Raw genomic sequence first — 13,347 nt, forward strand, 5'->3', positions numbered from 1 at the left:
TGGAACATTGCTGCTATAACAGCCTCCACGCTTCTGGGAAGGCTTTCCACTAGATGTTGGAACATTGCTGCTATAACAGCCTCCACTCTTCTGGGAAGGCTTTCCACTAGATGTAGGAACATTGCTGCTATAACAGCCTCTACTCTTCTGGGAAGGCTTTCCACTAGATGTTGGAACATTGCTGCTATAACAGCCTCCACTCTTCTGGGAAGGCTTTCCACTAGATGTTGGAACATTGCTGCTATAACAGCCTCCACTCTTCAGGGAAGGCTTTCCACTAGATGTTGGAACATTGCTGCTATAACAGCCTCCACTCTTCTGGGAAGGCTTTCCACTAGATGTTGGAACATTGCTGCTATAACAGCCTCCACTCTTCAGGGAAGGCTTTCCACTAGATGTTGGAACATTGCTGCTATAACAGCCTCCACTCTTCTGGGAAGGCTTTCCACTAGATGTTGGAACATTGCTGCGGGGACTTGCTTCCATTCAGCAACAAGAGCATTAGTGAGGTCGGGCACTGATGTTGGGTGATTAGGCCTGGCTTGTAGTCGGTGTTCCAATTCATCCCAAAGGGGTTCGATGGGGTTGAGGTCAGGGCTCTGTGCAGGCCAGTCAAGTTCTTCCACACCGATCTTGACAAACCATTTCTGTATGGACCTCGCTTTGTTCATGGGGGCATTGTCATGCTGAAACAGGAAAGGGCCTTCCCCAAACTGTTGCCACAAAGTTGGAAGCACAGAATCGTCTAGAATGTCATTGTATGCTGTAGCGTTAAGATTTCCCTTCACTGGAACTAAGGGGCCCGAACCATGAAAAACAGCCCCAGACCATTATTCCTCCTCCACCAAACTTTACAGTTGGCATTACGTATTGGGGCAGGTAGCGTTCTCCTGGCATCCACCAAACCCAGATTCGTCTGTCGGACTGCCAGATGGTGAAGCGTAATTCATCACTCCTGAGAACGCGTTTCCACTGCTCCAGAGTCCAATGGCGGTGAGCTTTACACCACTCCAGCCGACGCTTGGCATTGCGCATGGTGATTTTAGGCTTGTGTGCGGCTGCTCTGCCATGGAAACCCATTTCATGAAGCTCCCGACCAACAGTTGTTGTGCTGACGTTGCTTCCAGAGGCGGTTTGGAACTCGGTAGCGAGCGTTGCAACCGAGGACAGACGCGTTTCAGCACTCAGCGGTCCAGTTCGGTGAGCTTGTGTTGCCTACGTTGTTGCTTCTAGATGTTTCCACTTCACAATAACAGCACTTACAGTTGACCGGGGCAGCTCTAAGCAGGGTAGAAATTTTACAAACTGTCTTGTTGGAAAGGTGGAATCCTATGACGGTGCTAGACTTGGCGCTCCGGTACTGCTTGCCGTGTGGTAGCAGAGAGAATGGTCTATGACTAGGGTGATTGGAGTCTCTGGCAATTTTATGGGCTTATCTCTGACACCTCCTAGTATATAGGGCCTGGATGGCAGGAAGCTTGGCCCCAGTGATGTAGTGGACGGTACGCACTACCCTCTGTAGCGCCTTACGGTCAGATGCCGAGCAGTTGCCATACCAAGCGGTGTTGCAACCGGTGAGGATGCTCTCGATGGTGCAGCTGTAGAACCTTTTGAGGATCTGGGGACCCATGCCAAATCTTTTCAGTCTCCTGAGGGGGAATAGGTTTTGTCGTGCCCTCTTCACGACTGTCTTGCTGTGTTTGGACCATGATAGTTTGTTGGTGATGTGGACACCGAGGAACTTAACTCTCGACCGGCTCCACTACAGCCTGTTCGGCCCACCTTTTCCTGTAGTCCACGATCAGCTCCTTAGTCTTGTTCACATTGAGGGAGAGGTTGTTGTCCTGGCACCACACTGCCAGGTCTCTGATCTCCTCCCTATAGGCTGTCTCATCGTTGAGGGAGAGGTTGTTGTCCTGGCACCACACTGCCAGGTCTCTGCCCTCCTCCCTATAGGCTGTCTCATCGTTGAGGGAGAGGTTGTTGTCCTGGCACCACACTGCCAGGTCTCTGCCCTCCTCCCTATAGGCTGTCTCATCGTTGAGGGAGAGGTTGTTGTCCTGGCACCACACTGCCAGGTCTCTGATCTCCTCCATATAGGTCGTCTCATCCTTGTCGGTGATCAGGCTTACCACTGTTGTGTCATCAGCAAATTGAATGATGGTGTTGGAGTCGTGTTTGGCCGCGCAGTCATGAGTGAACAGGGAGTACAGGAGGGGCCCCAGTGTTGAAGATCAGCGTGGCAGTCGTGGGTGAACAGGGAGGGACTAAGTACACACCCCTGTGTTAAGGATCAGCGTAGCAGACGTGTTGTTACCTAACCTTACCACCTGGGGGGCGGCCCGTCAGGAAGTCCAGGATCCAGTTGCAGAGGGAGGTGTTTAGTCCCAGGGTCCTTAGCTTCGTGGGCACTATGGTGTTGAACGCTGAGCTGTAGTCAACGAACAGCATTCTGAGGCAGATATCAGTTTTAGTAACAATAAGAATCAAGAGGACAATTGGTGTTCAGTTTTATTCAGTTTTTCATAACATTAATATATTCGTATAGTATCAGAGAAATAAGCCTGTATAAAGTATTTCTTTATCCCAGTTTTATTGTTAAAGAACCATTTACATTTTTGACTTAAAACACGTTTTTACATATTTAGCAGAATAGAATGGTTAAACCAAGCGTCTCCCTCCCTGAGCCGCTAGCCCGCTGACCATGCAGCTATCGCTATAGAATGGTTAAACCAAGCGTCTCCCTCCCTGAGCCTCTAGCCCGCTGACCATGCAGCTATCGCTATAGAATGGTTAAACCAAGCGTCTCCCTCCCTGAGCCGCTAGCCCGCTGACCATGCAGGTATTGCTATAGAATGGTTAAACCAAGCGTCTCCCTCACTGAGCCGCTAGCCCGCTGACCATGCAGCTATCGCTATAGACTGGTTAAACCAAGCGTCTCCCTCCCTGAGCCGCTAGCCCGCTGACCATGCAGCTATCGCTATAGAATGGTTAAACCAAGCGTCTCCCTCCCTGAGCCGCTAGCCCGCTGACCATGCAGGTATTGCTATAGAATGGTTAAACCAAGCGTCTCCCTCACTGAGCCGCTAGTCCGCTGACCATGCAGCTATCGCTATAGAATGGTTAAACCAAGCGTCTCCCTCCCTGAGCCTCTAGCCCGCTGACCATGCAGCTATTGCTATAGAATGGTTAAACCAAGCGTCTCCCTCCCTGAGCCGCTAGCCCGCTGACCATGCAGCTATAGCTATAGAATGGTTAAACCAAGCGTCTCCCTCCCTGAGCCTCTAGCCCGCTGACCATGCAGCTATCGCTATAGAATGGTTAAACCAAGCGTCTCCCTCCCTGAGCCTCTAGCCCGCTGAGCCTCTAGCCCGCTGAGCCTCTAGCCCGCTGACCATGCAGCTATCGCTTTAGGCTACAAACAGCTGCCGCTCCGCTCGTCTCCCTGAATTCAACATGGTACATTCATTTATTTAGATTACTTTTGAGGTGGACAAAGAAAGAAAGAACACACTATAATATTTTGACAAGTCATTTTAAATGTTTTTAAATATACAATTTTCTTCTGCAACGAACAGAACCTCTGAAATGGGTACACAACAGAACCTCTGAAATGGGTACACAACAGAACCTCTGAAATGGGTACACAACAGAACCTCTGAAATGGGTACACAACAGAACATCTGAAATGGATACACAACAGAACCTCTGAAATGGGTACACAACAGAACATCTGAAATGGATACACAACAGAACCTCTGAAATGGATACACAACAGAACCTCTGAAATGGATACACAACAGAACCTCTGAAATGGGTACACAACAGAACCTCTGAAATGGATACACAACAGAACCTCTGAAATGGGTACACAACAGAACCTCTGAAATGGGTACACAACAGAACCTCTGAAATCGATACACAACAGAACCTCTGAAATGGGTACACAACAGAACATCTGAAATGGATACACAACAGAACCTCTGAAATGGATACACAACAGAACCTCTGAAATGGATACACAACAGAACCTCTGAAATGGGTACACAACAGAACCTCTGAAATGGGTACACAACAGAACCTCTGAAATGGGTACACAACAGAACCTCTGAAATGGGTACACAACAGAACCTCTGAAATGGGTACACAACAGAACCTCTGAAATGGGTACACAACAGAACCTCTGAAATGGATACACAACAGAACCTCTGAAATGGGTACACAACAGAACCTCTGAAATGGGTACACAACAGAACCTCTGAAATGGGTACACAACAGAACCTCTGAAATGGGTACACAACAGAACCTCTGAAATGGGTACACAACAGAACCTCTGAAATGGGTACACAACAGAACCTCTGAAATGGGTACACAACAGAACCTCTGAAATGGGTACACAACAGAACCTCTGAAATGGGTACACAACAGAACCTCTGAAATGGGTACACAACAGAACCTCTGAAATGGGTACACAACAGAACCTCTGAAATGGGTACACAACAGAACCTCTGAAATGGGTACACAACAGAACCTCTGAAATGGGTACACAACAGAACCTCTGAAATGGGTACACAACAGAACCTCTGAAATGGGTACACAACAGAACCTCTGAAATGGGTACACAACAGAACCTCTGAAATGGGTACACAACAGAACCTCTGAAATGGGTACACAACAGAACCTCTGAAATGGGTACACAACAGAACAGTGTAGATCCAAAGGCACATCTGACAAAGATGCTGCTTCTCTTCTCCCCACTGTGAGCATGACTGCATGTTACAGAGCATTAGACTGCTGACTACTGCTGAAGGAAGGGTGCTCTACTGGCTGGCTGACTGGCTGGCTGGCTGACTGACTGGCTGGCTGGGGCATTTTGACTGCATGTTACAGAGCATTAGACTGCTGGAGGAAGGGTGCTCTGCTGGCTGACTGACTGGCTGACTGGCTGGCTGACTGGCTGGCTGGCTGACTGGCTGGCTGGGGCATTTTGGCTGCATGTTACAGAGCATTAGGCTGCTGACTACTGCAGATGGAAGGGTGGCTGGCTGACTGGCTGGCTGGCTGATGCTGGGGCATTTTCATAACTTCAAAAGATAAATGTTTTTACACAATTACTTTGCATGTACCTTGACTTGCAGTACCGTATAATACCCATATTAGTATTGTGCACATTGTAAGTTGCTTCATCATTGTTTTCACACAAGTGGGGTTATACACAGAACTGGCAGGCAACTGCCAAAACTAGCATTGTCTTTCTAGACAGAGAATGGATGGTAAATACTCCTTGAACCCCAGAGGAAAACTAGCATTGTCTTTCTAGACAGAGAATGGATGGTAAATACTCCTTGAACCCCAGAGGAAATAGTGCTTTTTGGATTGTTATACGCCTGGTTAATATTGTGATTGATGCAGCATGCATTAATCTAGTTTAATATCAGGATGATAAAAGCTGTAATACAACAATGTTGTTTTCTGAATAGCCTCTGGGGCTAACGCTAGCCCGGTCAATTCAAGTCGTTATGTGTTCTAGCTTGGAATTCATTGTCCCTTCCACATTTGATTTCTAACCCGGTACAAATCAAACTCCTATTGGCCAGTCAAGCAGCCTGGAAAAGTAGTCATACAATTGTTATGGTTGTTATCTGATTTGAAATGGTTCTGCAGCCTGGAGAATGGACCTGGCCCGCAGTACATGGACCCAGAAGGGCTGACCCGCAGTACATGGACCCAGAAGGGCTGGCCCGCAGTACATGGACCCAGAAGGGACCTGGCCCGCAGTACATGGACCCAGAAGGGCTGGCCCGCAGTACATGGACCCAGAAGGGCTGGCCCGCAGTACATGGACCCAGAAGGGCTGGCCCGCAGTACATGGACCCAGAAGGGCTGGCCTGCAGTACATGGACTCAGAAGGGACCTGGCCCGCAGTACATGGACCCAGAAGGGCTGGCCCGCAGTACATGGACCCAGAAGGGGATGCTTGCAGATATCTTGTACATTAGATCTATGCATCAATGTTCTAAAAGCTAAATATTTCACAGCATTTCAACATGTACTGCCAGTCAACTAACGCTAAAACAGATCCGGGTTAAAAGAAACAGGTCTTTGGAAGGAGAAATACCTAGTAACGGTAGGTAGAGATGTGATACTATATCCGAGAGAACTTGAGAGAAAGAAACAGGTCTTTGGAAGGAGAAATACCTAGTAACGGTAAGTAGAGATGTGATATATTATATCCGAGAGAACTTGAGAGAAAGAAACAGGTCTTTGGAAGGAGAAATACCTAGTAACGGTAAGTAGAGATGTGATATATTATATCCGAGAGAACTTGAGAGAAAGAAACAGGTCGGTTTGGGTCCGTAATGCCCTGCGTACGCTCAGCAGCTTCTGAGTCATGTTGTGTAACGTTGCATAGATCCAGTATGTCGGAAGCTTCACGCAGGACAGGAGGGCGCAGGCCAGAGTGAAGGGCCGTGTTTGAGAACAGCAAAACCGTGATGTATCATGGGTAAATTGTGACTTGACCTATAAAATAATATTTTGTAGTTATTTATGATGCAAGGTGATTTGCAGTCTGGACTCGTATTTAAAGTCTGCTGCGATGTTGAAGGCGCCCTACGACCGTCCCAAATGACGCCTTAATCCCTCCATAGTGCACTAGGTAATAGGGGCCTGTTTGGGACGTGCTCCAGCAGGCCAGACAGGGTCAGAGGTTAGAGGTCAGATGTACTTGTTGGCCAGGTTCTGCACATCGTTCTTACTGAAGGAATCACTGTCCACAGCAGACAGACGGTCAAACAGCCGAGTCACCTGATCATGTTCACTCGTCTCTAGCAGCATCACGACTACCTGTTAATACACAGAGACACAGGTTAACACGGCGTCACGACTACCTGTTAATACACAGAGACACAGGTTAACACGGCGTCACGACTACCTGTTAATACACAGAGACACAGGTTAACACGGCGTCACGACTACCTGTTAATACACAGAGACACAGGTTAACACGGCGTCACGACTACCTGTTAATACACAGAGACACAGGTTAACACGGCGTCACGACTACCTGTTAATACACAGAGACACAGGTTAACACGGCGTCACGACTACCTGTTAATACACAGAGACACAGGTTAACACGGCGTCACGACTACCTGTTAATACACAGAGACACAGGTTAACACGGCGTCACGACTACCTGTTAATACACAGAGACACGGGTTAACACGGCGTCACGACTACCTGTTAATACACAGAGACACGGGTTAACACGGCGTCACGACTACCTGTTAATACACAGAGACACAGGTTAACACGGCGTCACGACTACCTGTTAATACACAGAGACACAGGTTAACACGGCGTCACGACTACCTGTTAATACACAGAGACACAGGTTAACACGGCGTCACGACTACCTGTTAATACACAGAGACACAGGTTAACACGGCGTCACGACTACCTGTTAATACACAGAGACACAGGTTAACACGGCGTCACGACTACCTGTTAATACACAGAGACACAGGTTAACACGGCGTCACGACTACCTGTTAATACACAGAGACACAGGTTAACACGGCGTCACGACTACCTGTTAATACACAGAGACACAGGTTAACACAGCATCATGACTACCTGTTAATACACAGAGACACAGGTTAACACAGCATCATGACTACCTGTTAATACACAGAGACACAGGTTAACACGGCGTCACGACTACCTGTTAATACACAGAGACACAGGTTAACACGGCTTCCAGACTACCTGTTAATACACAGAGACACAGGTTAACACGACGTCATGACTACCTGTTAATACACAGAGACACAGGTTAACACGGCGTCACGACTACCTGTTAATACACAGAGACAGGGGTTAACACGGCGTCACGACTACCTGTTAATACACAGAGACACAGGTTAACACGGCATCACGACTACCTGTTAATACACAGAGACAGGGGTTAACACGGCGTCACGACTACCTGTTAATACACAGAGACACGGGTTAACACGGCGTCACGACTACCTGTTAATACACAGAGACACAGGTTAACACGGCGTCACGACTACCTGTTAATACACAGAGACACGGGTTAACACGGCGTCACGACTACCTGTTAATACACAGAGACACAGGTTAACACGGCGTCACGACTACCTGTTAAAACACAGAGACAGGGGTTAACACGGCGTCACGACTACCTGTTAAAACACAGAGACACGGGTTAACACGGCGTCACGACTACCTGTTAATACACAGAGACACAGGTTAACACGGCGTCACGACTACCTGTTAATACACAGAGACAGGGGTTAACACGGCGTCACGACTACCTGTTAATACACAGAGACACAGGTTAACACGGCGTCACGACTACCTGTTAGTACAGAGAGACAGCGTCAGTACTACAACCTTACAACAGAAGAGACACACAGTGGTCAAAACAGCAGCGTCAGTTCTACAACCTAACAACAGAAGAGACACACAGTGGTCAAAACAGCAGCGTCAGTACTACAACCTAACAACAGAAGAGACACACAGTGGTCAAAACAGCAGCGTCAGTTCTACAACCTAACAACAGAAGAGACACACAGTGGTCAAAACAGCAGCGTCAGTACTACAACCTAACAACAGAAGAGACACACAGTGGTCAAAACAGCAGCGTCAGTTCTACAACCTTACAACAGAAGAGACACACAGTGGTCAAAACAGCAGCGTCAGTTCTACAACCTAACAACAGGAGAGACACACAGTGGTCAAAACAGCAGCGTCAGTACTACAACCTAACAACAGGAGAGACACACAGTGGTCAAAACAGCAGCGTCAGTTCTACAACCTAACAACAGAAGAGACACACAGTGGTCAAAACAGCAGCGTCAGTTCTACAACCTAACAACAGAAGAGACACACAGTGGTCAAAACAGCAGCGTCAGTTCTACAACCTAACAACAGAAGAGACACACAGTGGTCAAAACAGCAGCGTCAGTTCTACAACCTAACAACAGAAGAGACACACAGTGGTCAAAACAGCAGCGTCAGTTCTACAACCTAACAACAGGAGAGACACACAGTGGTCAAAACAGCAGCGTCAGTTCTACAACCTAACAACAGAAGAGACACACAGTGGTCAAAACAGCAGCGTCAGTTCTACAACCTTACAACAGAAGAGACACACAGTGGTCAAAACAGCAGCGTCAGTTCTACAACCTAACAACAGAAGAGACACACAGTGGTCAAAACAGCAGCGTCAGTACTACAACCTAACAACAGAAGAGACACACAGTGGTCAAAACAGCAGCGTCAGTTCTACAACCTAACAACAGAAGAGACACACAGTGGTCAAAACAGCAGCGTCAGTTCTACAACCTTACAACAGAAGAGACACACAGTGGTCAAAACAGCAGCGTCAGTTCTACAACCTTACAACAGAAGAGACACACAGTGGTCAAAACAGCAGCGTCAGTTCTACAACCTAACAACAGAAGAGACACACAGTGGTCAAAACAGCAGCGTCAGTTCTACAACCTTACAACAGGAGAGACACACAGTGGTCAAAACAGCAGCGTCAGTTCTACAACCTTACAACAGGAGAGACACACAGTGGTCAAAACAGCAGCGTCAGTACTACAACCTTACAACAGAAGAGACACACAGTGGTCAAAACAGCAGCGTCAGTTCTACAACCTAACAACAGGAGAGACACACAGTGGTCAAAACAGCAGCGTCAGTTCTACAACCTAACAACAGAAGAGACACACAGTGGTCAAAACAGCAGCGTCAGTACTACAACCTTACAACAGAAGAGACACACAGTGGTCAAAACAGCAGCGTCAGTTCTACAACCTAACAACAGAAGAGACACACAGTGGTCAAAACAGCAGCGTCAGTACTACAACCTAACAACAGAAGAGACACACAGTGGTCAAAACAGCAGCGTCAGTACTACAACCTAACAACAGAAGAGACACACAGTGGTCAAAACAGCAGCGTCAGTACTACAACCTAACAACAGAAGAGACACACAGTGGTCAAAACAGCAGCGTCAGTTCTACAACCTTACAACAGAAGAGACACACAGTGGTCAAAACAGCAGCGTCAGTTCTACAACCTTACAACAGAAGAGACACACAGTGGTCAAAACAGCAGCGTCAGTACTACAACCTGACAACAGGAGAGACACACAGTGGTCAAAACAGCAGCGTCAGTTCTACAACCTAACAACAGAAGAGACACACAGTGGTCAAAACAGCAGCGTCAGTACTACAACCTAACAACAGAAGAGACACACAGTGGTCAAAACAGCAGCGTCAGTTCTACAACCTAACAACAGAAGAGACACACAGTGGTCAAAACAGCAGTGTCAGTTCTACAACCTAACAACAGAAGAGACACACAGTGGTCAAAACAGCAGCGTCAGTTCTACAACCTAACAACAGAAGAGACACACAGTGGTCAAAACAGCAGCGTCAGTACTACAACCTTACAACAGAAGAGACACACAGTGGTCAAAACAGCAGCGTCAGTTCTACAACCTAACAACAGGAGAGACACACAGTGGTCAAAACAGCAGCGTCAGTTCTACAACCTTACAACAGAAGAGACACACAGTGGTCAAAACAGCAGCGTCAGTTCTACAACCTTACAACAGGAGAGACACACAGTGGTCAAAACAGCAGCGTCAGTTCTACAACCTAACAACAGAAGAGACACACAGTGGTCAAAACAGCAGCGTCAGTACTACAACCTTACAACAGAAGAGACACACAGTGGTCAAAACAGCAGCGTCAGTTCTACAACCTAACAACAGAAGAGACACACAGTGGTCAAAACAGCAGCGTCAGTTCTACAACCTAACAACAGAAGAGACACACAGTGGTCAAAACAGCAGCGTCAGTTCTACAACCTTACAACAGAAGAGACACACAGTGGTCAAAACAGCAGCGTCAGTTCTACAACCTTACAACAGAAGAGACACACAGTGGTCAAAACAGCAGCGTCAGTTCTACAACCTAACAACAGAAGAGACACACAGTGGTCAAAACAGCAGCGTCAGTACTACAACCTAACAACAGAAGAGACACACAGTGGTCAAAACAGCAGCGTCAGTTCTACAACCTAACAACAGAAGAGACACACAGTGGTCAAAACAGCAGTGTCAGTTCTACAACCTAACAACAGAAGAGACACACAGTGGTCAAAACAGCAGCGTCAGTTCTACAACCTAACAACAGAAGAGACACACAGTGGTCAAAACAGCAGCGTCAGTACTACAACCTAACAACAGAAGAGACACACAGTGGTCAAAACAGCAGCGTCAGTACTACAACCTTACAACAGAAGAGACACACAGTGGTCAAAACAGCAGCGTCAGTACTACAACCTAACAACAGAAGAGACACACAGTGGTCAAAACAGCAGCGTCAGTACTACAACCTTACAACAGAAGAGACACACAGTGGTCAAAACAGCAGCGTCAGTTCTACAACCTAACAACAGACTGTATAGTTTATCTAAATTAAAAGATCCAAAACACTGAACAAGAATGAAAAATACATTCATTCCGGGATTCAAACAACCCACAATGCACCAGCATCTCACTGCACTTCAAACAACCCACAATGCACCAGCATCTCACTGCACTTCAAACAACCCACAATGCACCAGCATCTCACTGCACTTGACTTATAAAGGACATTTTTCAAACGTTCACCAAGATCACATTTGCATAGAAGACTTTAAAAAGGCAAGGAGCAGTTGGTGCATTGTGGGTTGTTTTGAATGCAGTGAGATGCTGGTGCATTGTGGTTTGTTTTGAATGTCGGCCAAGGTGAAGCTTCTTGATCATACCGAGAACCTGTCAGCAGTATGTAGATGGTTGAGGTGCTGGTAGACTAGGTTAGGGTCCTTCTGTAGGAGATGTGTTTCCAGGGCCTGCATAATGAAGCTGACTGTGTGTCCGTCCAGCTGATTACTGAGGTAGACGGGCAGAGTCTCAGGGGGGACACAGCTCAGCAGCTCAGCACAGGCTGGGAGGTTGGACTGGGCCCGCGCTGCGTTCAGGGACTGGTTGAACTCATAGGCGTTCGAGGGCTGGAGGTTGATGGTTATTGCCTCTCCTCCTCCTCCTCCTCCTCCTCCTCCTCCTCCACAGTGGTTCTCTGGTGGGCCTGGGGTTGATGTTTCTCCTGTCTCTGATTCTGCTGCGTTGGTCCTGTCTGGCTCTGCAGCCTGCCGGTCTTCGTCCTCAGTCCCCTCAACCTGACGGAGGACCAGTAGACAGCTTGTGACCATCTAGACACCGCTTTGTGGACCCTAATTACATTAGCTGTGTCCTACCCATTATTACATTAGCTGTGTCCTACCCATTATTACATTAGCTGTGTCCTACCCATTATTACATTAGCTGTGTCCTTACCCATTATTACATTAGCTGTGTCCTACCCATTATTACATTAGCTGTGTCCTACCCATTATTACATTAGCTGTGTCCTACCCATTATTACATTAGCTGTGTCCTACCCATTATTACATTAGCTGTGTCCTACCCATTATTACATTAGCTGTGTCCTCCCCATTATTACATTAGCTGTGTCCTCCCCATTATTACATTAGCTGTGTCCTCCCCATTATTACATTAGCTGTGTCCTTACCCATTATTACATTAGCTGTGTCCTCCCCATTATTACATTAGCTGTGTCCTCCCCATTATTACATTAGCTGTGTCCTCCCCATTATTACATTAGCTGTGTCCTTACCCATTATTACATTAGCTGTGTCCTCCCCATTATTACATTAGCTGTGTCCTACCCATTATTACATTAGCTGTGTCCTTAGTATAGTGTATATATTAATGTGTAGTATACCTCAGTGATGGGTACAGTAGTATAGTGTATATATTAATGTGTAGTATACCATACCTCAGTGATGGTATGGTAGTATAGTGTGTATATTAATGTGTAGTATACCTCAGTGATGGTATGGTAGTATAGTGTGTATATTAATGTGTAGTATACCATACCTCAGTGATGGGTACAGTAGTATAGTGTGTATATTAATGTGTAGTATACCTCAGTGATGGGTACAATAGTATAGTGTATATATTAATGTGTAGTATACCATACCTCAGTGATGGTATGGTAGTATAGTGTGTATATTAATGTGTAGTATACCTCAGTGATGGGTACAGTCCTCCTCCAGTGATGGGTACAGTAGTATAGTATATATATTAATGTGTAGTATACCATACCTCAGTGATGGTATGGTAGTATAGTGTGTATATTAATGTGTAGTATACCATACCTCAGTGATGGGTACAGTAGTATAGTGTATATATTAATG

At 46.7% G+C, this 13,347-nt stretch overlaps 1 protein-coding gene across 1 annotated transcript in view; it reads right to left on the bottom strand.

The window, feature by feature from the left end:
* Positions 1 to 6,311: 6,311 nt before the first annotated feature.
* spag1b (sperm associated antigen 1b) overlaps positions 6,312 to 13,347 on the bottom strand; it is a 67,816-nt gene continuing 60,780 nt past the window's right edge. The window contains exons 18-19 of the mRNA XM_071395564.1: positions 11,857 to 12,267; positions 6,312 to 6,846 (exon numbers count right to left, since the gene is read on the bottom strand). Of these exons, the coding sequence (XP_071251665.1) occupies positions 6,718 to 6,846; positions 11,857 to 12,267 (540 nt within the window). The 3' untranslated portion in view covers positions 6,312 to 6,717. The remainder of the gene's footprint in view (positions 6,847 to 11,856; positions 12,268 to 13,347) is intronic.

The sequence above is a fragment of the Salvelinus alpinus genome, chromosome 4 (genome assembly GCF_045679555.1).
Source record: "Salvelinus alpinus chromosome 4, SLU_Salpinus.1, whole genome shotgun sequence".
NCBI lineage: Eukaryota > Metazoa > Chordata > Actinopteri > Salmoniformes > Salmonidae > Salvelinus > Salvelinus alpinus.